This window comes from Clarias gariepinus, chromosome 6, assembly GCF_024256425.1.
Source record: "Clarias gariepinus isolate MV-2021 ecotype Netherlands chromosome 6, CGAR_prim_01v2, whole genome shotgun sequence".
In the NCBI taxonomy this organism is placed as follows: Eukaryota; Metazoa; Chordata; class Actinopteri; order Siluriformes; family Clariidae; genus Clarias; species Clarias gariepinus.
In genome coordinates this window covers 17,563,479-17,588,570 of record NC_071105.1, presented here as the reverse complement: position 1 = coordinate 17,588,570, position 25,092 = coordinate 17,563,479, and the positions used below count along the sequence as shown (strand labels likewise).

At 36.4% G+C, this 25,092-nt stretch overlaps 1 protein-coding gene across 7 annotated transcripts in view; it reads right to left on the bottom strand.

Annotated features, from left to right (window-relative positions):
- The window catches only part of rad18 (RAD18 E3 ubiquitin protein ligase), a 60,804-nt gene that overhangs the window by 20,594 nt on the left and 15,118 nt on the right, over positions 1 to 25,092 (bottom strand). For 4 of the 7 annotated variants that reach the window (XM_053498648.1, XM_053498652.1, XM_053498649.1 and 1 more), the window contains exons 6-12: positions 21,874 to 21,973; positions 21,437 to 21,481; positions 18,913 to 19,094; positions 12,907 to 12,977; positions 12,761 to 12,821; positions 6,102 to 6,218; positions 5,697 to 5,835 (exon numbers count right to left, since the gene is read on the bottom strand). In XM_053498648.1, coding sequence (XP_053354623.1) covers positions 5,697 to 5,835; positions 6,102 to 6,218; positions 12,761 to 12,821; positions 12,907 to 12,977; positions 18,913 to 19,094; positions 21,437 to 21,481; positions 21,874 to 21,973 — 715 coding nt within the window. Of the gene's footprint in view, positions 1 to 3,870; positions 4,498 to 5,696; positions 5,836 to 6,101; positions 6,219 to 12,760; positions 12,822 to 12,906; positions 12,978 to 18,912; positions 19,095 to 21,436; positions 21,482 to 21,873; positions 21,974 to 25,092 lie in introns of those variants that run through there. The other 3 variants (XM_053498651.1, XM_053498650.1, XM_053498646.1) reach the window with 2 other exon arrangements.

The window sequence follows — 25,092 nt, the reverse complement described above, 5'->3', positions numbered from 1 at the left end:
ATTACGTTCAAGGGTAGCAAATCGATATCCGCCCACTTCTGCCTGTGTGAGCTCACAGACGCCCATTATCGCCTAGAGTTACAGTGATTGACCGACAAAGCCAGACGGCCTTCTCCAAGAGCACAGACAACTTTGCTCCCATAAACCCCTGGACTAAATAGTAATTTTTGCATAAAATAGGTTTATTGTCTTTTTTTATAATTCTGCCCGAGCGTCTTCAGTCAGGTGTATAATGGCTACTCACAAACTGCTGCATGTAATTTTATACAAGGCAACAATAGAACACTGGAAATCAATTCTACATGTATACTGAACCATTCTGCTACTATGGAAGGTTTTTAGTGTTCGGCTACTGTCACTGTAAGTATAATTAATGAAAACACCGAACAGACTTGAACAAATATCAATATACTTGATATTGGTACAAAGTTATACACACCCGTTTAAGGATGCAATCCATCTTGGCTAAACATGTTTAATCGATTATGCAAAAAAAAAAGAAAAATAAAAAAACACCCAAAGCAATTATGTGGGTAAACAGATCAATAATTCCCAGAGCAAGAGCACCTGTGTCAGAGGTTTACTTCTACAGTATCAAGGGTGCTGCAGGACACACATCTAATCAACAACAGTTTATCAATATAATGACATTTATTATAGCCATACAAGCCACAAATGGGACAAGACAATATTATAAGCAACATTAATATACACTATATATTTTATATATAAATGTAATGTCTATTTTGTATGTACTAGTTTGATAGCCATTATTGCAAATTTAGAGCTATTCCTAAAATTGAATACTTAAATAATTTGGGATACACCAACACATCAGGCTTCTGGACAAAGTAAATCCTCAACATTTGTATACTTGACCCAACATCATTCAAAAGCCTGCCATTTAACACCATCTGTAAACAGTGGAGGCCAGTATCCCGTGACCATTATTAAAAAAATTTCTATATTATTTTGCATGTTTTTTTAAGTGAAAAACAGATCCTTAGTAATATTCACAGAAATGTCTTTAGTTTTTAGTTATATCTCCTTTTGCTTTTATGACAGTGTGCAATCAAGCTTACATGCACTCCAAAAGTGTGTGTAAAACCTGATAATCCCTGATAGATCAAATCCATCAGAGTGTCGCCTGAGCACGCGCTCTAATGGAGGGGATAAGCCTTGTGCTCGCAGGTCACACAACAGAAACGTATTCACTCCATCATCTAAAGAACGCAAGATCGAATTCAAACACTGCTACAACAACATTATAATGTTTTGGGGCAAAATATACATTTTAATAAAAGGTTCCCTGCTTCTTTTTGCAGGCTGTATGCAGGTCCAAATTAGTAAAAGAAAGTGACTGACTGTTGAGGAAACCGACAGTACACAAATTTTCACTCATTGCAGGGGAAAGGTCTCATCAGCATAACAACTGGCACAGCACAGAATGTTAGAAACATAATTAATCAGCTTTCTCCCTTAATTGAACAAATTCTCAACCAAGCAATTCAAAAGCTGTACTGTACGGTACTGCGGGCAGAGAAACAGGAGGCAATGCACTACACGTGGGAAAAAAGAAAAAAAATATATATTTTTTAAAGACCAGGAAATAAATACAAAGTGCATGAAACACTAAGCAGTCTCAAGGCTAAATAAAAGTTTGTAAATTGTCACATAATCTCATAACAGAGACAAGCTGCTGATTAACTTTCTATGGAAGCTTAAGGTGCTTGCATCTGTCGTCTTGCATCATCATGTGCATACCGTTGAGGGTGAAGCAGTCTGTCATGTAAGCTATAAAGATGACACAAACTCTCCTTATTAACAGAAATTATACTAGAGCTAATTTAAGACTTCCGAGTAGCTATGTTGGCTATTAAAGATTACATGGCTTCTAATTTACGGTACTGCTATTAAAAACGGTTAAATACACTGCTTAAGAAACACTAAGGAAAGGCTTAACGCACACATTAAACCTGGATGAATTAATATCAAATATTAAAAATGTTTACTAATGCCTAATTTGCTTAGAACAAAATTACATGACAGTTAATACAAACTAAACTCATCAACCCATGAGGGCTGTATTCAAAATCAGACTAAAACTCAAAATGAAAAACTTCACAAGCTCATCCAAATTGAATCTCATCATGATCTCATCTGATGAGTCGGCAGGTAGTGCCCTAGGGGATCAGTGGCAGTAGCACAGTGGCTTTGAGGGTCAAAGTGCACGTCTACTGAAAAAGAGATCCTGGGTTCAAATCCTAGGAGTGTCTCTTGCAATGCGCTTATAAGCATTTTACTGTGTAAGCCTGTGTATGTGACAATTTTAATTTGATTTATCTCTCAGAGCTGAATAAAGGCATCGGTGAGCTCCTGGACAGTCTGTGGTGTTACTTGGTGGTTGCACAATACATGAATTTCTTACATAAAAGGTCTTGATGTTTGATTTCTCGATTGTTTTTGCAAGGCATTTATATGGGCCTTGCTCAGCAGCCCAGCAATGGCAGCTTGATGTGGCTGAGACTTGAACGTACAACCTTCTAATCAGTAGTCCAGAACGGGTAGATCAGTTATTTTTAAAGCACCAGATAGTCAAGTGTATACGATAACAAACTAATGATAGCTCAGGCAACTCTAATAACAAGCACACAAAGTAAATGTTAGACTAACACTAAACATGACAAACTCATGTGCAGGTGAACACATGACCTTGTCAATAACTGCTGCAAAACACTTCATTAATAAGATAAAAAAAAACATGGTACCATTTTTTAACCAATTAGTACATTACACACAGAACTGCTTATTGTAACCTTGTAATTTGTGGTCCGAGGATGCACTTCGTGCCTAATCAACTTAAAAGAGCATAAACACAAGTGTTTAAATATCTGCAAACAAAATTTGGACCAATACTAGAAGTGTGATGAAGACATCAGTTTAACCCTATGAGTCTGAGAGTCAACAGCAGAGTGTGCAATAAAAACATCAATCACTATCCAAGTAAAAAACCAAAAGTGAATACGTTTAAAAGTGTAAAATAAAAGCTTACAGTTTTCTGTGATTCTTAAAGACCAATACTGGAAAATAATTAAAAAAAAAAAAAGGTTAGCTTGTTATAGCGAGAAGCTTAATTTAGAGCTGAAGCCTAAACTTCATAATAAACGCAGAGGACTGCTATCCAAGGACGTTGTGATCTTGCATGACGATGTACAGTGGAACCTCGGATTACGAGTAACACGGTTTACAAGCATTGTCTTGGTTTACGATAACCGAGTATCATGTATCACGCGTATGCTTCTGGTTTTGATGCCAAGTGATCACAACTGAGCCAATGGTTTTTCTCTCTCTTGCGCTGATGAATTGTAGGTAATTGTCTTTTCTGCTGGGTGAGTACACACACATTCACGCACACAAACGCTCTCTGCCTTACACAGAACTATGCAAGCCCTAAGACCCAGCAGGGGAGACGATAGGTAATCTGCCTTACACAGAAACTCCGCTCTGTCGCGATTCTTTTCAAAGGTAAAGTGTGCAAGTTCATTTGTTGTTTTAGTTCCGTTAGTATTGATAAGTGTGACTTATCAATCAGTTAGCATCGCGAGTGTGACTAGCGATGTTTCTTGCTATTTTTCCGATAAAACATTCTCTCCGTTAATCTGGTGTGTGAGTGTGTGTGTGTGCACGCACATTACACATACACACACACACACACACACCGCCTACGCGCACAAACGGAAACACTTATCTAATTTATTTTTCCTTTTTTTTTTTTTAATTAAAGTGCAGGTTAATTTGTTTTATTTTTACTTTATATTTTGTGTTAATTATTTTAATGTATTAATTTTTTGGGGTGTAGAATGAATAGAGTTTCTATTATTTCTTATGGAAATTTTATTTGGTTTACAAGTGTTTTGGAATACGAGCCTGCTTCCGAAATGAATTATGCTCATAATCCAAGGTTCCACTGTACATCTGTACATTCCTGCCCACACTGTCGACACTCTGCAAAAACTTAAAGCATCCTCCCTACAGTCGCCATTGAACTTTCACCTGTTTAATCCCCACGAGGAAGATTTTTTTCTGATGAAGTGAACACAAGTGGTGATTCGTGGCTCAGCATAAAATATTTTTAATGGGACAATAAGAAAAATTGTTGACAGATGGACAAAGTATTGAAAAGCAAAGAGATTATTGCTGTCGCTATTTTACATATTAAAAAATTATGTATTTGTATTTTCAAAAAGTTAATTTAAATAAAGTCTGTGTATATGAAAAGACTGAGTGGTCTTGTTGGTCTTAAGTCTACTACCAGTGACTTTGATTTCTGTAAACGTGTGGAACCACATCAAGTCCTTTGTTCTTTTCTCCACATGCTTAACAGCCGAATATGAGAAGGTCTATAGGTGACTCTGTATGTCAGGATCTGTGCTGCTCATTCCCTGTTCAGACAAATCTTGTATACCATTTCAAATCATGGTCTGCTGGACAAACAGTCTGTGATCCAAGGAATTACAGAGACAATCAGAAATGAAGATTAATAACCTTGCATAGTTTGTGCATAATATCTTAAGTAAACACTGAATCAAAGAAAGTAAATACAGACAGTACATCTTATTTAATCAAAGAGTAACAAAAGCACATTAAATCACCCTAAACCATGTAGGGAAAAGTGTTGTTGGTCTGACAAGATGTTTTGGTCATAATTATTAAATGCAAAGACAACGCTCATCATCCAAAAATAGTCACAACTAGTAGCGGTGGAGCATTGCTTCACTTCAGCTGTGACAGGGGCTCTAGTAGAAATGGAAGGAATAATGACAAGCTCCAAATATCAAAAGAATGAAAGATAAAGAAGAATTTTATCTTCCAATATAATGACCCTTGGCCCACCTCAACCTAATTGTTTTCCAACCCAACCTCAAATGCTTTCAGAAAAAGATGAGATTAGCCCCGAACTCTAAAAACTTATGAAATGATCTAAAGATAACTTATTACAATAACCCTAAAGACCCAAAGAGGGCGAAGCTCATAAGATGTTCTGTTAAAGGCCCTCAACCTTCTTCAAAAAAGGGAGTAATAAAAGTTGTGAAATGAAGGTCTAAGTGTGCCAAATTCATCAGCTTAGTGAAAGAAATTATATCATGGTATCTGTGTGCGTGTATGTTTTCTGAAATATGTATATATGGCTAGTGTTTTCTGGACAAGCCCTCATGATACTGGGTACGGAATGGATGGCACATAGCCACCCCTGTAATGCACAAGACTAGATATACCCCAACGCTGATCTCACTCATGAATTAAAGACAGCTTTAAAGGACTATAAAGATGCTTTAAACCAAAACATAACTACACAATTAGATCTAATTTTTAATATTAAAACAATATTGTTTTGGAAACTAATAACATTTTTAGGAAGCATAAAGCCTATGATTGATTTTTGTTTAACTCGAATACTTGTATTTACCCCATGCAACTTACATGAAGGGTAAAAAAATTAAAAAGGAAACAAAAAGAAAAAATGACAAAATCCATCTTTAAAACACAAAAAACAAACAAACAAAAAAACCAGAAATTTAGAAGTTTCCAGATATTTTCTGGCAGTAATGTGCAACATGAATCCCATAGTAAGCGACTGCTGAAAGAGTATTTTAATGTGCTGAGTTACAAAAAAGCAACCTGAAATATGAATTTACCTGCTGACAGAGACATCACTGAGAGTAGGGCTTTGTGACCTTGATCCAAGGTCAATAACACAAGTTCTCTCATTATTGGCAATTTCCAACGGCAATGAAACTGGAGGCTGGACTGTGTCTTGTAGTACTGTGTCATTAGCTGAAAGAAAAAGGTCAAGCCCTTAAAATGCATAATAATGTATAGTGCAACAATCTTTTAAAATCATTTTTTTTAGTCCTATTCTGTTGCCAAGGGAGACAAGTCCTTTATTTTGTTACCCCACATGTTCACTATTATACACAAAGACATCACTTGACTAAATAGTGTCATCTATAAAAAGCCATGATCCTCTCATTGATTACAATTAACTTTTTTTTTTTTTAAGATACAAGGCACATCTCTAACAGAACTAATGCAGCCCTTACCACTAAAAGTTTCTGCCGATTCCCCTCCTTCCTGCTTCTTTTGTGTTTTCCTGGAGTTTTCCAAACGACCTCTGACCTGAGCAATTAAACGGGAAAACTCACCGCTGTGCTGTTTTCCTATGAAAGACAGTAAGATTTTAACATGGTTACCAGAGGTGTACGTTTCCTCCTTTAAAACTGAAATATAGAAGAAAGGAATTACACATAATGCCAGAAGAAAACTTTTGGTCAGTGTTCGATTTTAAACATAAGTCAACAATAACTGAGCCAGAAACACAATCATTGACAAAAACCATGTGTTGAACAAATATCCAAAAACTTCATGAGGCAAAGGTTGAAACTCTGAACAGATCTTGACTAGTGATCATGATATATCTGATCTTCCATTTCCTTAACACATGGAGGTGTGCAAGTGTGACGTGACTAAGTAATGCTCTGCATATGAAATTCCTGGCCCTGTGTTGGAAAAAGCAAAAGTAAAACTGATACTGTGGTAAAATTACATAAACAATGACGCTATTCACAGAAAGCTGAATGTTATTAAATATGTAAAATAACCATGTATATCCAAACAATGTCTAAAATGCCGTTCCTGGGCTTTAATTGTACTGAATACAGAGCCTTGCCAGGACTGTCACAGTAATACAATAAAAAGGAAATTTGAGAAAGTTAACATTTTACACATTTACAGACGCAGTGCAATATTTACACTAATACAGGATCCTAATGAAGCCAAGGGTTCAATTATAATGAAATACAGTTTTAAAAACCAGTAAACTAATCGAATGTGTAAATAAAATCCTAAAATAAAATATTCAACACTTAATTTTTAAAGTGCTTCATAAAGCATGAGTGATTTTTTTAAAGGTTTTTTCTTTGTTTTTTGGTCACAGCTGTTCAAAGGAAGAGTGAGTATTGTGTACGTACATTACTAACTACATAAGAATATATGGCTATTATTTGGGCTGTTTTTTGCAGTGGGCATGTTTTCACCACTGTGTAAGTAGAATTTTGTCCAAAAAAAAAAAAAAAGGGCGGCCTAAAACTGTAGTTTGCACTATGATGATTAAATTTAGTAATTTACATGCGCAAATTTGGAGAGTGAAATTTATCGATCACATATTGTACATTACATCACTACAGGAATCTAGAAGTGTAACAATACATTCACCTCAGTTTTACTGTACATACCTGCCAACTCTGTTTTATTCCTGAATCTAATCATAGTAACACTTCTTACCTTCATAAGAGTGATACTGTACATACAAGTATTGCCTTCGGATTAAATAGCATACATGATATATTTGTTCAACACTGATTATACAAGTCACTGTTTTAAAAAAAAAGCTTCACTCGTTTAATTTAGCTGCCTTGTATGTTGCTAACACAACAGGAATGCGTAGAGAAGTAAGAAATGGTGTAATTCTGACCAGGGAATTACAGCTTAGGCTGTAGTGCTAATGCTACTTTAAACAAATAGGCAAATTAATAAAATAATAAATAAAATGCACTTTAACTACAGTCTGTTGACTGTACCTTTATTTTCTACACACTTTTTCCCCCTTTTTCTCAGTGTTGCTGCTTATCAGAGCTCCAGCTTGGTCACAAGGATTATCAAACGACTCTCCTAAAAATACCCTTGAACCCCCAACTGTTCCAGCTGAAGAAACTTACAATTATACATCATCTCAGTTCCTATATTTCTCCTCATAAAATCAAAAAAGGTAAAATATGAAATGCCAGGTCAATCAAAAGTGTTGTCATATATAGAAGGATCTGGTGCCTGACAAGAGCTGAAAGACGGTGTAAAGTCGTGGGCAAATGTCACATTGCCTGCACTGAAGAAATGCCAAATCTCATCTCCTGATGGCAGCTTCATAACTTCTTTTCTTGCTTGCAAGAGTTATGCAGTAATACACTAAAATGTGTTTGCTTTTAATATTGATAAAGAGAAGTATAATTTTTTTATTATTATTTAATTATTGAATCTGATTGGTCGGAAGGAATGCAGTCATTTTATCTAAAAGCATGATTAATACCTAAAATTTGTACTTTAACTCACAAATGCTTTTTAACATCTTATGAAATGTTAGAATTTGGGTAGTAACAACGTAATATCAAAAGGCATACATATGCCAAACACTATACACTAATAAGGCTATGATAGGAAAATTCATATTGAAGTTTTTCTTCATTGTTAAATATAACAAAAAAAAAAAAATCAAGTAAAAAGTTAAGTTTTCAAATTAGACATTTCTTTAAAATTAATAGAGAACTCTCAGGCAACAATGATTCGATAGAATAGTACATTTTCCACCTCAGGGAGTTTTCAAGTTATTGGAGTTTGTGCTATCCAGTTCCTCTAACAAGTTGTGTTTTAAACTTCATGAAGACAAAAATGGAGAAGCTTGTGACTACTGCTACTGGAGAAGTGTTAAAGCTAACAAGCCTTGTGAACATTTCACAATATTAAAAATAAAATGGTTAAAAAATCTGCAAGTGTCATTCAGTAACAAAATCAACTGGCTTAGGAATAAAACTTTTTCACATGTGCTGTCCCAGGAAAATAATTCCCTAAGGGAATTCTATTACTTCATATATAAGAATATGTCCAGAGAGTGAATATTTTCCTCTCCCAGCCTGCCTCAACATGTTTTAATCTCTGCTTAGAATATGCTGAAGCCTTATTGTAGTGCAGTGCTCCCCTGTTCTGCATGTGAAAGAACAATAAACTTTATAGTGCTGTCAGGAGCTACTGTTTGAGCAACTGAACAAGATTTATAACAATGCTATGCATGTTCAACATATGACCATATGATATGTGCAACCCTGTTTTTATATGAGTGGATTTAAGTGTGAAAATCCTCACAGCTTGAACTTGACTGTTCCTGTAAGACAGTATTTTTGACCATGTGGAAACTTGTTGTCAGCATAAATCTATTCGAAAGGCCTGTGTCAGTTTTCTGCAGTTTCTCTTCACACTACTTTGCGTGTGTGACCTCCAGTCCAGCACATCTGCTCATTATGTTTGACGCCACTGATTCCAGTATACTGAAGACACCAGATGCCTCTAACACAGGCAAATGCAAAGCAGGGTAAGATGTAAATTCTTAGATAAACAATTGTAACAAAGTTTATTACAGCATTATTTTCAGACCATAATCAAAAATTAAAACATATTAGAGAAAATCAAACTTCTCTATAGCATGTATTATGATAGCTTTTTTTTTTTTTTTTAATGTGCATTACTTCAGTATAACTTCTAAAAGATGGGATCAGGGGAACGTTTTTTTTTTTTTTTTACTGATTTTAAAAAGACAGAGTAGCAGTTTTTACAATAATCTACAAGCAAAAGGAATCATGAATTTAGGCATGTGTGTACTCAAACATCCAAACAACAGCGAAAGTTCCCTGCTGAAAGACACTGTTTAATCTCCAGTGTAACAAGTAAGAACAGCACTTATTACAAAAGGGATACATTTTTTGGTGATTTTGTCCTTCCATGGCATGTCTCTAAGGTTCAGCCTCTCTGAAGCTGGTAAGAGAAAGTATGTTTTTCAACACAGAGCACACATTGAGAAAAAAAAAAAAGAAAAGGAATAGTGATTAAAGCCATATCCAGCCTGAGGGCAGACCATGAACTCTAAAGGTTAATTTAGTGGAAAAAAAAAAAGAAAGAAAAAAAACCACACACAAAAAAAACATAGGCTTCCATCTGCTCATGACCCATGAATAGCTATTTGACTAAACAATTTGTCTATTGTGTTTCTAACTATATAGCAACACAGAACACCATAATGCAATTTCAGATAAAAGAAATGTCTCCATTTCAACCAGGAAAGATGAACTATGACTCACCAATAGACTTCACTCTGTCAATGTGTTTGTGTTCACTCCCTCCTCATTCAATCTCTAACTCGTGTTCTCATTCATCATCTCTTCCACCAGACCAGTGAGTGACTCATCATGCGTTTCACTGATTATTCAAGAAGTAATCTCGGCAGGTCTGCTATTTATAGAGACCCCTCATGCTGCCCATCAATATTTCAGCTTCCTTCTTAGTGTAATTCTCCTCCTGTAAGCTCGATTACACACAGCAAATACTAACCAAGTTCTTGCAAATAAATAATCACACAACTGAAAGGATCTGAACCAAGTGAATTTCTTTTATTTAGTTTAGGAAGCCAGGCATTATGGTAAGCTGCACAGAATCAGGCTTCATCTATAAAAAAAAAAAAAAAAAAAAACATGAGCCGTGCTTTATACTGACAGCCCTATCAACAGTGGAGGAGTTTAATATGAAGCTCATTTCAAAGGTTGTGTACATATACACACAGTATATCGTACACCTAGAAAATATGGGATTAAATACAGTCAATCACATACTGCAGAGATTTACAGAATCTAGAATTTGATTTTTTTTATTTTTTTTTATTACTGCACCCGTTAAAGTACCCAAGTGTATTGCATCCTTGAAGAAAATGCAAGCTTTTATGCAATTGCATTTTAAGATTTTCGCAATGTGGTGAGCAAGATAGGAATAAACAATGCTATGCATTTAACCTTTTTTTTTTTATGTTAACATGGGGGGAAAAACAGAGACGATCTTTAAACGATGACTCAAGACGCATCTGTTTCTCCAGTACTTGGACAAATTACGTCTAATGGACACAGAGTCACAGAGATCTGTCCTGGTCACAAAATATATAAATAACATAGAATGTACAATATTGTTTAAAAGTCTCAAGCCACCACTCACTTTATCATATTTTGCTTCCAAAGAGCCAGACTTTCTTGTATTTAATGTAGTCTTAAGGAATAGCCCTCCGGGCTCCCCATTTTTAATCCTGGCCATTTTCAGAGTAATGTTTTTGTTTGTTAAGCCACACAGTGACTTGTGGATGATTAAAGCATAAAAAAAAAAAGCATCTAACTTAAGGCATGAACCAGTGAGAAACGGGTGCAGATGACAGATGATCAGGTCAGTGATTAATATACTGGTGGTACAGACGAGAGAGGAAATACAGTTGCTGCTGAGGCTACACAAACAACAATTTTTATTTGTATCTTTTAATCATATCTTTAGGCACTTTGCAGCCCATCAGAGTAAAACATTTGTTCCAATATTTATAGAATTTGACTCAATATGAAGAAAAATGGGGTGGCTCAGAACTTTTTTATGCACACTATTATACCTCTAAGAGTGCTTTGAACTTTCAAGTATGCAGTATTTAGTGTTTTTAAACCCTGGTCCATCACACTCAGCTGTAGAAAATCACCCTCGAACTCCATTGTGGTTTTGAACGCAGTGAAAAAAAAGCGCAGGAACTAAACCAAATATGGTGTGTATTTGGGTTGTAGGAGACATTTTTATAACAATGTGGGCTGATAAAATAATCGTTTGCAACAACAGAGCTGCAGAAATGCAATAAGTTTTGGAGAGTTGTCCATACAAACAAAAAGAGAGAAACGGTGGACGTGACACACAACATATTTTTATTATTATCTGGCAGGGATAGGAGATTATGTTTTTTTCCCCCTGATATGATTTAATAGACATTCTCGTTACAATCTCGATATGATACACTTAAAGGCCCTGTGACAACAATGTGTTTCCCATTGTTGGGGAGGTTTTTTTTAGCCTGGACCAGTGAGGAAATGCTGTCTGAGTGCAGCATTGTGTGTGTCTGTGTGCACGCAGATGTCTACACATGCATAGCTGCATTACATATGGTCTAAAACATCCAATCAGAATTAACTTTTTCCGTCTGTCTGGATGGTTTTTTCTGTCACATGTGCCACGCTGTACTAATCAGAGTGAGTACTGGCCTGCAATGTAAGTGTGTGTGCACGCATACAGAAGAGAGAGAAAAATACAATTTAATCTTATGTAATAAAAGTTTTTTTTCCACTCAAAAATATTGGATGAATATTAGCATAAGTGTATTGTACTCCTTTATTGATTATCCTTACTCAAGTGATTATGACTATGTCCACATTATCCAATTACAATGTACTTCTGATCAATGAATTACAAGCCCTATGAGGGACTTTTTAGCTCTCCTGCAAAGTTTTTTTGGTTCCAGTAATTATATGGAGTGGAAAAATAAACTAAACTAAACAGTAGATGATCCAATAGAATCACAGGAAGTAAGTGGATAAATATGCACAAAATATTTTAACAGTGATATGTCCCCTACACGTGTCCCTTGTTTTACTTTCTTAAAATCGCAACAGACCAAATTTAAACAGTAGTGCAAATATACTGTAACTCAAGAGGCAACACTTTAGCATCCTTAAAAGACAAATTCAGAAATCACAGTTTTAGTCAGTCTTTTTTCCCGTCATTTGTAATGTGAGCAGATTATTCGCTAGGTTCTGTGGCTAATCTTGCTGGTTTTCATTAGTCTTAACACATACATGCCTTTACTCGGGTCTGAAAGTCACATCACTGCAGCTTCCTCAGACTAGTCAGGAATAAAATAAAGTGAAATGCTTGCTGAAGTGGCCAGTGACTCACTTGTTGCCTTTGTAGACATTTTGCTGTTTTTCCAGTGTTTTGGTTTAACTTTTTTATTTTTTTATTTAACTGGTCTATTGATTTGTTTTTAAAATAAACAAAATAAATGTGTGGATAAGAAAATAGAAAATTTACTTACGGTAATCTGAGTGCAACCGTTCAATTTCATCAACTGTGTGGTTTTTAGTGATGACTATTGCCTACAAAGGGGGGAAAACAAGAAAACATTAGCTTGTGGTTCAAATTTTACTGACACACTTTACCGTGAGATGATAACGCACATACAGGTTTAATTTGCTTCTCCAGCTGACTCCTCATTTTCTCATTGTTGTCAACCTCTCTAGCAATGTCCTCACCTGTAAGAAAAAGCAATTTACATCATTAAACATGCAAAAATGATATTTTACTGAGTTTTAAATAAAAAATATGTCTTCTGATGTCTTCATTTTCCAAATTGCAAATAATTGTATTTTTATTATCGTTATTATTATCGTTTATCGGGTTCTTTCTCTATTTTAGGTGTACATTTTGTACACATTTAAAAAAAAAAAAGTATATTAGCTTGCAATCAGTTGTCTGCTACTGTAAAGGTGTGCACACTAAATGAATGGTCATTATGAAATCTTTCACCTGGAGAAATTCTTGTCAAAGCATACCTGGTGATTTGTTATATTCTTCTTAACTATTTTTTTTATACTTAAAAATAGTGATTGCTCACATGACAGATTTTTTTTTTCTTTCTAAGAATCTGAGAAAACACTCGCCATGGGAGCACAGAGCAAGCAGTTACTGAGTGACAAAATTAGGGGGCTTTCCCACATACATAATGTGATCCTTAGATCTTTTGGAAGAGCCTTTATGAGGAAGTTCATTAGAGAAAGCAAGGCAGTGGTTCTGGCCTTTTCAATCACTCACTCATCGTCTATACAACTTTACAGGGTCGTGGGGGACTTGAAGCCTATCCCAAGAGACTTGGAGCATGAGGCAGAGTACACCCTGGATGGGGTGCTAATCCATCGCAGGGCACACATACATACATACTGTACACACAGACACTCATTGACACACTATGGGCAGTTTGCAATGCAAATTAGCCAAATGTGAATGTTTTTGAACTGTGTGAGGATGTACCCGGAGGAAACCCACCAAGCACAGGGAGAAGCTAAATTACTACAGTATATGTAAGCTCTAATAAATACTACACTGTGTATGGTGATGTTTATTACAGAAATGCATCACAGGTTTAAACCTTCTGTAGTCAAATGCATTCAACAGCCTGGTATCCAGGTCACTGTTAACAGGTGAGAAATCCTAGTAGTTCCTAATAAGTTGTCCCAATTCAGAGAAAACCGTGAAGTGTAGCATGTACTTTGTAACAGATAGTAGGTGAATACAGTCCTAAAGCAAAGTTTGCCTCAGTTTATAGTGGAGTCCTGGGCACATCGTACATTAGGTTGTACAATTTAAAGTAATTTAAGGCATGTGACGTGTCAGAGTTTCTCAGTCAATAAGTACAGTATGCTGGGCATAACAGATGTGCTTTGTGCTAATAAAAACAGATCAAGGTCTAAGAATATTAAGATAGTAGGTGTTAAATATAATAACCCTAAACCCTTAAACCTATTTTATCAGCTTCTACTGCAATCCACAAGAGAAAAAAAAAAAGTAGCTAAAAAAATCTGACTTTTCTAAAGAACAAAGGTCACCATTTTAGTGGGAGAAAAAAAAGGATCCATTCCACTTAAAGGAAGACAGCAAGTCGAAACAAATTGGGCAAGGGTACAACATTGCTGACAAGGAGTTTTACTAGCTCCATTGGCATCCATGTGCAGCTATACATTTCCATTCAGCAAACATTTAGCCTGTTCTTTAATTTAACACAAAAATCACACAGCTTACTTTATGTACAAACCTCCATGTCAAACAGCATGCTTATTTAAAGGAGTCATACAGGCCTACATGCACTTTTTTAAGCTGTTTGGACTAAACTGTGTGTTAGTAGAGTGTGTACACAACCACTCTAAGATGATAAAAAACCGCCCAGTGGTTTTCTTTTCATTTATTACAGTAACATGCCCCTTCTGAAATCAGGCCAATCGCAAATGCCTGTCGATGTGACGCCACACCACAAGAGGCCGCTCTTACTATAGTTGATTGACACTGGTGTTTTAGCAAAGACCCGCCCCGAGTGAGAAGAAGCTGTCGGCCATTGTTTTTCGCCGCTGGAGCAAAATGGCGCCTAAGCGAGTGTGTTGTACAGTTGTTGGGTGTAATAGTAAACACAGCAGTCGTCATTCACTACCGACATCTGAGCCGCTGAGGACGCAGTGGCTGAATTTTGTATTTGAAGCTAACGTCCCCGCCGATCTACCTAAATGCGTTCATGTTTGCACTAATAATTTTTCACCAGACTGCTTTATAAACGCGGGTCAATATAAAGCAGGTTTTGCTACGAAGCTGCTCCTAAAAAATAGATCTGTACTAACTTCGTGTTCCTGCTTCATCTTCACCAGCCTTGGTGAGTAATTCCTTTTTCTTCGCCTTTTTAATAATCACGATGAATGCGGAGTGTAAGTTAACTTATACTCTCATAGAACATGGTTATGGCTTCTTCTCTATATACAACTGTCTCTATATAATCCCTAATCGCCTGTTTACAATAAACAATGCATTAAGGCAGTGGTTCTTAAACATTTTCTGTCATTCCCCACTTAAGGGGGTGGGCGAATTTTCAAGCCCCACTTGTCAACAAAATTATAACGAAAACAGCCAAGTGTACTATTTATTGAAAAATCTATTTCTAAACCAGTAAGATCAAATAACACCAAGTTCAAAACAGATAAAATACACGTGCAATTGTTATAACAGGCTTACTTTGTCACTTATCTAGAGCTTTATTTCAAAGAAGTCGAGTGGCTTATTAACGTGACTGGGGTGTGTTGTCGATAAGTGTCTTCCTACTTTGTCTCATGCTGTCTGCTGCCAACGGTTTAAGACACAAAACACACATGGGTCTCTGCTCTGCCCTCACCACCCCCACCATGAATCCAAGCGCAACATAGGCTTCATCATGTTTTCCTTTCGGCTGGGTTTTTGGTTGATTAGGCTGATAGTGCAGAATCACCTGCTTATTTGTGGTCCATGTAACAAATGTATCCATTGACGTTATTATGCTCACTATATACAGTACACTACTGTGTTATGGTCTAAAATGCCCCCGACCTAAGCCACGGATTGCCCACCTAAATTCATAGGTTTATGGTTTACAAATTACAACAAATAAATTTAATTATAAAGTAAACACTATAAAAAAAAAAGGTTGTATAGGGGAAAATATATAAATTATATATATTATATATATATATATATATATATATATATATATATATATATATATATACACCACATATTTTATAATAATCGTTTCTTGTAATTTTTCACCACAAACAATATTTATTTAGTGTAATTTGTGATAAATAATTTGTTATTTGTACATTGACAAACCCCTGCAAAATAAATGTGCCATATAATAATCATTTTGGGGGATTTGTATTAATCGTCTCGACGGCTGTCACGTGCCTAGGGTTAATTATAATAGTAATAATATACTTGATAATAATAAACCTTTGAATGTACAGTATGTCCTAATATAATAATTGATAAAGATTATGTAGGGGAGCAATCCGTGGCAGAGGGGCATTTTAGCGCATAACACCTGTTTGTGTCCGCGGTAAAGTTACTTTTATATTCGCATCTCCGAATTCAATAGCCTCGTAAATAAACCCGCAAATAAGATACCCAGATATATTTCCTCTCTACATTGTCTTTAATATACATTCTACTTAAATTATACATGTTTAAAAGCATAAACACCATTATTCTCTACGGCGCAACGAATGATTTAGGGATCATCGCAAAACGCCGCACAGCAACAAAAAGCGTAGAACGATATTGATCTTCCCTTTTGCAACTTTGTTGCCACACTGGAAACTAGAAATGCCAGACTAATACTGCCTGATAAAATATTAATATTTAACAAAAATACAGAAACATCAGCATACACATTGAAATAAATGAAATTACATATATAATACCGAATGTTTCCTTATATATTTTTCCTCTGGAATTAACATGCCGACGTTAAACCGTTATTGTTGCACTATGGTTCCACTTTTTCTCTGATGTTATTTTAATTTACTTGTATTAATGATCCATTTCTTTGTGTGTCTGAGTGTCTGATAAAGAAAATAAAGTTTCGAGTGTCTGATAAAGAAAATAAAGATTAAATAAATCAATAAAGAAAAGCATGAATTAGAATAGGTACTTTCCTATTATTTTCTACTAGTGCTGCACGATTAATGATATCGCAATCGCCATGTCAGCCTATGCGATTACATTACAGCAAATGTTGTGATTATATTAAATAAACAAATGCGTTTGCGGACGTAACAAGACATTCATTCTAAGAGCTGTATGGCCATTTCTTATGTCAAAAATAAAAAAATAACCAGTCAGACTCGTGTAGCGCGCGTGCTGGTGGTCACGTGCCTTTCCGCAGCGCAGCGTGGAGACGGAAGAAAATGGATACAGAAGAGACCGACGCTGAACTTGTGCCCAGAAAAAATGCAAGCTCTGTTATTTAGCGATATTTTGGTTTTAGGATATCGGACACTAAGCAGAAAGAGCTACTGCGCATTTAATTGGCAAAACTAAAGTCGCTACATCAGGTGGCAACACGACAAATTTATATCAGCACCTGAATCAACACAGATAGGTATGATAAATGCATGGCGGTAAAAGCCAAGAGTAGTAAAAAGACCAAACAAAGCACAAACCAGTGTGAGCAGAACAAAACAACACATTATTACAGATGTGTTTGTAAGTCTCAGTAAGTGACGTAGCAACGTTGAACTTGAAATAACTGCAGTGAAATGCTTTTTAACTCCTACGGATCTTTGGTCAAGCAGGACGACTGAGACATATATTAGCCTAACCGCGCACAATGAGTTTGAACTGAAAAGCCGTTGCCTGCAAACATGGTATTTCCCTGACGATCACACCGGAGAGAACATACTGTATCCGCGGGTTTAAGAGAGGCACTGACTGCATGGGATCTCTTTAAGGATGGTTTGGTCGCAGTCGCAACAGACAACGGCACGAACATCGCCAAAGCGGGGGGGGGGGGGGGGGGGGGGGTTCTAGTGCTTCGGGCATAGACTTCATTTGGCCATCGGTAAGTTAAATTAATTTAATCTTTTCATATTTAAAGCTACTTAACTGTATGTTAGAGAGGACCGCTATTAACAGATTTATTTAAAAATAAATGGAAATACAGTGTATGAGAGTGTATGACTCTAAAATTAATATGTTTAAAGGACATTTTTCTTTCCTTTAATCTCTTCATCATTAGATTAAAAATGGTGAGTGATTTAATAAGAATACCAATAAAGTATATGTTACATCCTCCTTAAATGTCCCTGTTTTGGGACAAAATGTAAAAAAATTAAATGGGTATTTGTTTTATTTATCTGTACTTTTTACTTTTATTTTAAGGTTAATTTAATGTAATTTAATTCAATAATGTAAAGATGTTACTGTTATTTAAATTTGTACAATTTTGTTTTAATTAGAAAACATTGTTCATTTGTTCATAGTTGCTAGATTGCACTGTACACTATATCTCAGTTAAGAAATTTAAATTTCTGCATTATTAGTAATGTGGGTGGATTTTCCTTGATAACAGGCAAGTTGAGTCATACCACTTGTTTATCATATCGCAATCGTAAATCGCAATTTTGACCTTAATAATCGCAATATAACATTTTTCCCAAATCGTGCAGCCCTATTTTCCACTAATTCCCTCCTGTTCATTGCGCCCCACCTGTCATGTCTGTATGCCACACACTTTGAGAACCACTGTTTTATAGGAACATGTACTGAAACAGGTTGCTGAGAACAGAGCTAGTTTTTACCAGTTAAAAGTAGTGTTTTTTTTACACAACCATTGAGAATTTTTAATTAAATATATTACAAACTTTTCATTAGGACCCTAAAGATCATATTAACATTTAATGAAAAATGTGTCTGGATGACCCCTTTAAGAAAATATCTTTAGACCAGCATAGAGAATAAAAGTTATAAAAAAATAAACTCAATCTATATCTACAGTATACAGGTTCATCTCATGTAAAATCTTCCAGTACTTTCTGGTGTTATTTTCGAGCCTTTTATTATTAATTAGCTCTTTAATCTTCTGTTCCAGTCATCCCCTACTGAATAATGAACACGTACTTGATCTAGGGTTGAGTGCATCACACTGCGCGTTGTAGATCTGAGTAAACTCCTGGTGCCTTCGGATGAGCTGCTCTCTGGGTCCCTGTGTGGACAGATGGCAGTCTTTCAGTCTTCTCTTGAGCTCCACCGTTGTCAGTAGCGTGTACACCAGCTTAGGCATCGGCCTACGCTTTTGAGACCTGACAATGTGTACAACAAATAAAAAAAAAAAAGTGTCAATTTTATAACAATAAGTTGTGGGATTGAACAGTAAATTAGCTTGATTAACATTTCCAACCTGTTAATATAACATTTATAGGGTAAAACAGCACTTTAAACCAATAAGACATCTATGGTGTAAGGCAAAGCTGAGCTTCCCAAAATAAGATATGACAAGGCTAAGTCCATTAAGTCACTCATCAAAACCCTTTTAGGCAACACCACGCATTAACATATGAGACTATGCATCATGTTTCACTTCATCCATCATCAATTGCTCAGGCTATGTGTTTGTGGAGTGGTGGGACGCACTTAAAGCCATCAGAACGCTAAAGCACAACCACATTCATCAGTGCTTGCATGAAATTCTGCCGCAAAGCCAATCAGGCTGACCTCAGCTGCCAGGGTGGAGAATTATTCAGCTGCACAGGAACATGTTCACATAAACAAAAACCCGAAGCCACAGCCATCGTCCTTTAAGAATTTATGGGCAAAAATCTTGGAAATAAAAATCCACTATAGAAAAAAAAAAAGTAGCGATGTTCAATGATGACACAAACCTGGGATTGAAGGGGGAAAAAAATCTCCTCAGAGAGGAAGCCTAGGCCACGTACACACACTGGCTTTTTGCCTACATATATTAATTTTTTCTTTTGTCTTAGGATTTATAAGGATACCCAAATGGGACTGATACACCCAATTTCATCAAAGCAGTCCAACACACCTTTGAGATGTCCACAATAACAAATCCACAGTTTAAACTCTTAACCATTTACTTTCAGAAATAGGCGGATACGAGTATGAGGCTTAGAGAACAGCACTGCAACAAGTCAATTAGAGTGATTAAGATATTAAGCTTACACTATATTTACTTACTTTAAAATTTGACTAAACTGGGAATTCTTTCACTTGGCCACACCAGCATTGACCATCAATAAATCTAAGGTGTAACTTCATTACAAAACATATGATACAGCGATATCTATCTCGCACAAATCATTGCTGAGTTCACAGCGATTCATCTTTTATAAAGCACTTGGACAGACAACCTGAGTTTGTGCTACCATCTAATACACATCCTTTCAGTCTCTCTCACCAACACAAAAACTCACAGCTGACTCAAAACTGTTTAAAGTGTATAATGAAGACTGATGGGATGATTGGAATTAAGTGTGTGCGAATGTGCGCTCGCGCAGTGAACACAGTGTTCAGGCTCATCTAATTGCAAATGTCATGATTCTTAGCTCCCGGGAAACGAAAAGGGAAAAAAGGTGGGGGTAAAAAAAAAAAAAAAAAAAACTTTCCCCGTGGATTAAAGAGGATACAAAAGGGTTGCTTTCTTCTCATTTATCAGAGTGGTGAAATTACAGGTTACTCCTTTTTTGAACACCAGGCTTCTTGCTCCTTCTTCATCGCCAGCTTTGACTGCATAAACTTTATTTGTACCAGAATTATTTCTCTTGCTTGCAGGACATTAAGATTCTTGTATTTGGAGCATTTTGTTCATGCTTAAGAATGTATGTTTTGGTGTTAATGCAACATCAGTAGGTGCAGACTAAAGCTGAATGTGCATACATCCACAGAGACATGATTAACTTCAGTACACACTAAGGCTTAATTGTTATCCAATAGATAATTGGCAGCTTGCTTTCTACACTTTTGGATCTACTCTAAACGAATACATGGCTCTCTGGAACCCAACTGACAGAAATCCCTCATACCAACAGAGAGCTGCCAAAACACACTTGAAAAACACAAGTGAATGAGTGCTGTTGTGCTGGATATCAGCATGGCTGTGATGTAATCATAGTAAGAGGGGTGTAAACTGAAGGGATCGCAGCCATACAACACCAGTAGTAAAAAGCCTCTTGTCCAATCAAATTACTAACTGTTCTATAATCAAAAATATAACATTTCTATTAGCGAGAGACTCCACTGAACAGGCAACAAAAGACAGTTTTCTTCCTTATTACACAGTAGGGCGTTTAATCTGGGCGCCAATGTGTGACAGTAAAAACTTCTTCCATTAATGCAGACTTTCTCACATTACAAACACTGCTAATAATAATAATAAAAAAAAAATTATTTTGTGCTAGTGCAAAAAAAAAAAGAAAGAAAAAAAAAAAAATGACATCTTCAACATGGTGCTTTTCTCTACAGCAGGGACTAATCTATGCATGGCGAAGCACCGGGGTGCGCTTATCACATCCTCAGACATACAAAAGCAAAGCAATTTTTTTTTTACATTAATTGCCAATATATTAGATGGGATAAAAAGCAGCTTCTTGACTATATAAGCTTAGGGACAATCGTGGGCACTTACTTGGGCTCTATACATGCAGAACAGGGAAAGACTAGATGGTCAGACCTACGGAATAAATAGTAATATATTCTTGAAGACACACTATAACTATGATTATGCAATGCTACAAAAAGCATTATGAAGGCTTCTGCAAATATTTCTGTCCTTGTCATCAGTACACTGCCACCGAATGCTGAAGTTTCTACTGCGTGCATATTCACAAACATAAACTATATTTTAAAATGTCTTTTTCTACAAATCTGGTATGCTATATTTGACAAATCTGTCTACAAGACACAAAGGAATTGTGCAGTACAGAAAGATTTCATGACCATAAAACAGTAATAACTGTAATTAAAGGCACTGGTTCCCTTTCACACACTGCTCAGAGATCACTTCTACAGCAGTTACATACAAGTTTCAGTACATTCAGCTTACAATAATCAAAAATAACAAACCTTCTAAGACTATCCTTCTTCTCATCTCTGGTCAGACACGTATCCAGATGTTTATTGATGTTTTGCTGTGACACTTCTACTCCACACACAGGACACTCCACTGTAACACAAAATTTAAACATAAAAACTTGGTAAATACCACCACAATTCCCAAAAAAGTGGGCACAGTATGGAAATTGGCAATTAAAACAGAAACAAGACATCTGTAAAGTCACTTCACCTTGTACTATATTGAAAACTCTACAGTACCTCATTATTTAATGATTTACCATGTGAATTTGTTTGTTGAAAATATACTATATGGCCAAACATATTCGCTTGCTTTCTTCACATGCAAATTAAATTAAGTAATTCTCAATCCAGAGGGTTTAATATGATGTTGGCCTACTCTTTGCAGCTATAACAGCTTCAACTCTTCTGGGAAGGCCCTTCACAAGGTTTAGTGTGTTTATGGGAAGTTTTGACCATTCTCCCAAAAGCGCATTTGAGAGGTCATTAGAGAGGATGTTGGACGAGAAGCCCTGGCTCGAGTCCCAAAGGTGTTTTACTGGGTTGAGGTCAGGAGTCCATGCAGGCCAGTCAAATCCTTCCATACCAAACTCTCATCCATGTCTTTACGGACCATGCCCTTTTGCATTATTGTGCAGTCATATTGGAACAGGATGGGGCCATACCCAAACTGTTCCCACAAAGTTAAAATTGTCCAAAATGTTATCCTAAAGCATTAAGAGTTCCTATCACCAGAACTGAGGGGCTGAGCCCCTTTGCGCACCAGTGCACAAAGCAAGGTCCATAAAGACAGGAATGAGCGAGTTTGGTGTGGAGGAAACTTGACTGACCTCAACATGATAGAACACCTCTGGGATAGATTAGAGCAAAGACTGCAAGCCAGGCCTTCTCATCCAACATCAGTGTCTGACCTCACAAATGCACTTCTGAAACAATGGTCAAAAATTCCCATAAACACACTCTTGACCTTGTGGAAAGCCTTCACAGAGTTGCTATAGCTGCAAAGGGGGAGTCATTATCATAAACACCATGGATTGCATGATAAACTCATATGCATGTGAAAGCAGGCATGAACTCTAAAACCTCAGACATTAGCGTCTTTAAAACTGTCATGCTTTTGTATTGGGTATTATGATGGGCCTGGGAACCATTTAATAAACATTTGCCCATTAACACCATTTGTTGCTGCATTAAAAAATTTCACTTAAGGCTTAAGGAACCTATAAATCAATAACGTCCGGACAAAGACTTCTATGGGGTTAGTCTCTTCTGAGATGAACAGTGAAACACTAGAATTTTTTTTTGTGGTCCGACGAGTCAGTTTTTTTAATAGTTTTGAACCATGTTCCCTGGGTCAAAAAGGAAAAGGACCATCCAAGCTGTTAGCAACATCAAGTCCAAAAAGCCAGCATCAGTCATGGTACGGGGATGTGCCAGTGACTGCGGCATGGGTAAATTGCATAGCTGTGAGGTCACCATCAGTGCAAAAAAATATGTTCTTTTTGGAGCAACATATGACGCCATCCAAACCGGGAGACATCCCTTTATTTTCCAGCAGGACAACGCCAAACCGCATTCTGCTCAAATTACACATGCATGAAGGCTAAACGGAGTACGGGTGCTCGACTGGCCTGTTTCCGCCAACAGAATATCCCAATAGCTAAACTTGACTTAATGGTGCGTTCCCTGTCCAAAATGCTTACAAAATTTAAATTAACAGAAACAGTAATGCTACACACTGGTAAACAGTCAACTGTTCCAACTTCCAAGATTTGAAATCAGTGTAAGAGTTTGTAAGACAAATGATATAAGGAGTGCAATATGAAAATTTATAAAGGGAAATGAGTCAGCGTGTGCAATTCACACCTAAATGGAAGAGGCTAAAAAAGGCACATTCTGACATCAGATATAAGACCGAGTGTAACATTTGTGCCTGAACTCCTTAAGCTGATTAACGATCACCTAGATTCTGTGTTATAGCAATTGTTTTTGACCGACACCATTGTGAGTTTTAAATTTTCATATACTTCTCTGATCTATAGTTTGTTGATAATTATTTATATCCACATTAACCATTTCAATCTAGTAAAAAAAAAATTTGGGGGATCCCTTGCCCCTAAACCCAGTAATTCTAATCCGTGGTAGCGGGGGTGGGGGGGGGGGTAAGTGACCATGGTTCAGTTAATATTCCTCAGATATGAATGTATGTAAATGAAGAAGTAAACTTCAAAACGTAAATGAAGAAGTAAACTTTAAGAGCAAATCGACAAAAGGTGGCATCAGGTAAAAAACATCATTCAAATTCAAAACTCATCAGCACAATACTACCGGTTAAGGCCACTGAGAAATGTTCTTTCCTCAGAACTTGTTCATCTCAGCACAGGGTAATTAGATGTATACATTTGCATAATGAGCTGTTAGAGCTGCCTGTGGCCTACACGAAGAAGGTAATGGAAGAAGGTTTCTGAATGACCTCAACCAATATAACGTCTTTAGCAAAAACTACAAAAACCATCTTACAACATTTCATGAACCGGGGTGGGTGAACTTTTTCTTAAAGTTCCTAAGCATTTTACACTGCAAAAGTGGTTATGCATTTTTCGAAACACACATTTTCAACAACTTTGCTATATTATTTGTGCTTTCCATTACAAGAGAACTTGTACCGCACACATCACTGAATCGTTTTTTATTTATTTTATTATTTTTTTTTAGGGATGGTACTTTTTCATCCTTTTCACCACTTGCCTGCACCTACGGTACACCCCAAGCTTGCTGTACCAATCACCATGAAGATGGCGATGGCTTAAGAAACCTCGTCATATGTACTCTTATGCATATTATCAGCAGGGACAGGATTTACTATTCAGGTTGTCATTTTAACAAGGACTCCCACAGTTAACCCTGACGCTGATATCTCAGAAATGATGTACTACACTTACCTGTGTGCTGGCCAAATAATGCATCCAACATGCACTGGAATTCTGTTGGCTATTCTTAACATATGTGCAGCCTTTTCAATTACAAGATGTTGCCCCTGTCTAAGGAAGTTGCCTGACCCCTAACAATCAGATACACTGCTAAAATAGTACATACACTATATGCCCAAAGTGAATAGGAAGCATATTCTCCTTCATGTTGATAATACTGTGCATTACTAAGTATGAACACTAACTATTTCTGTAAAACTGGTAAGGGAACATTACTTTT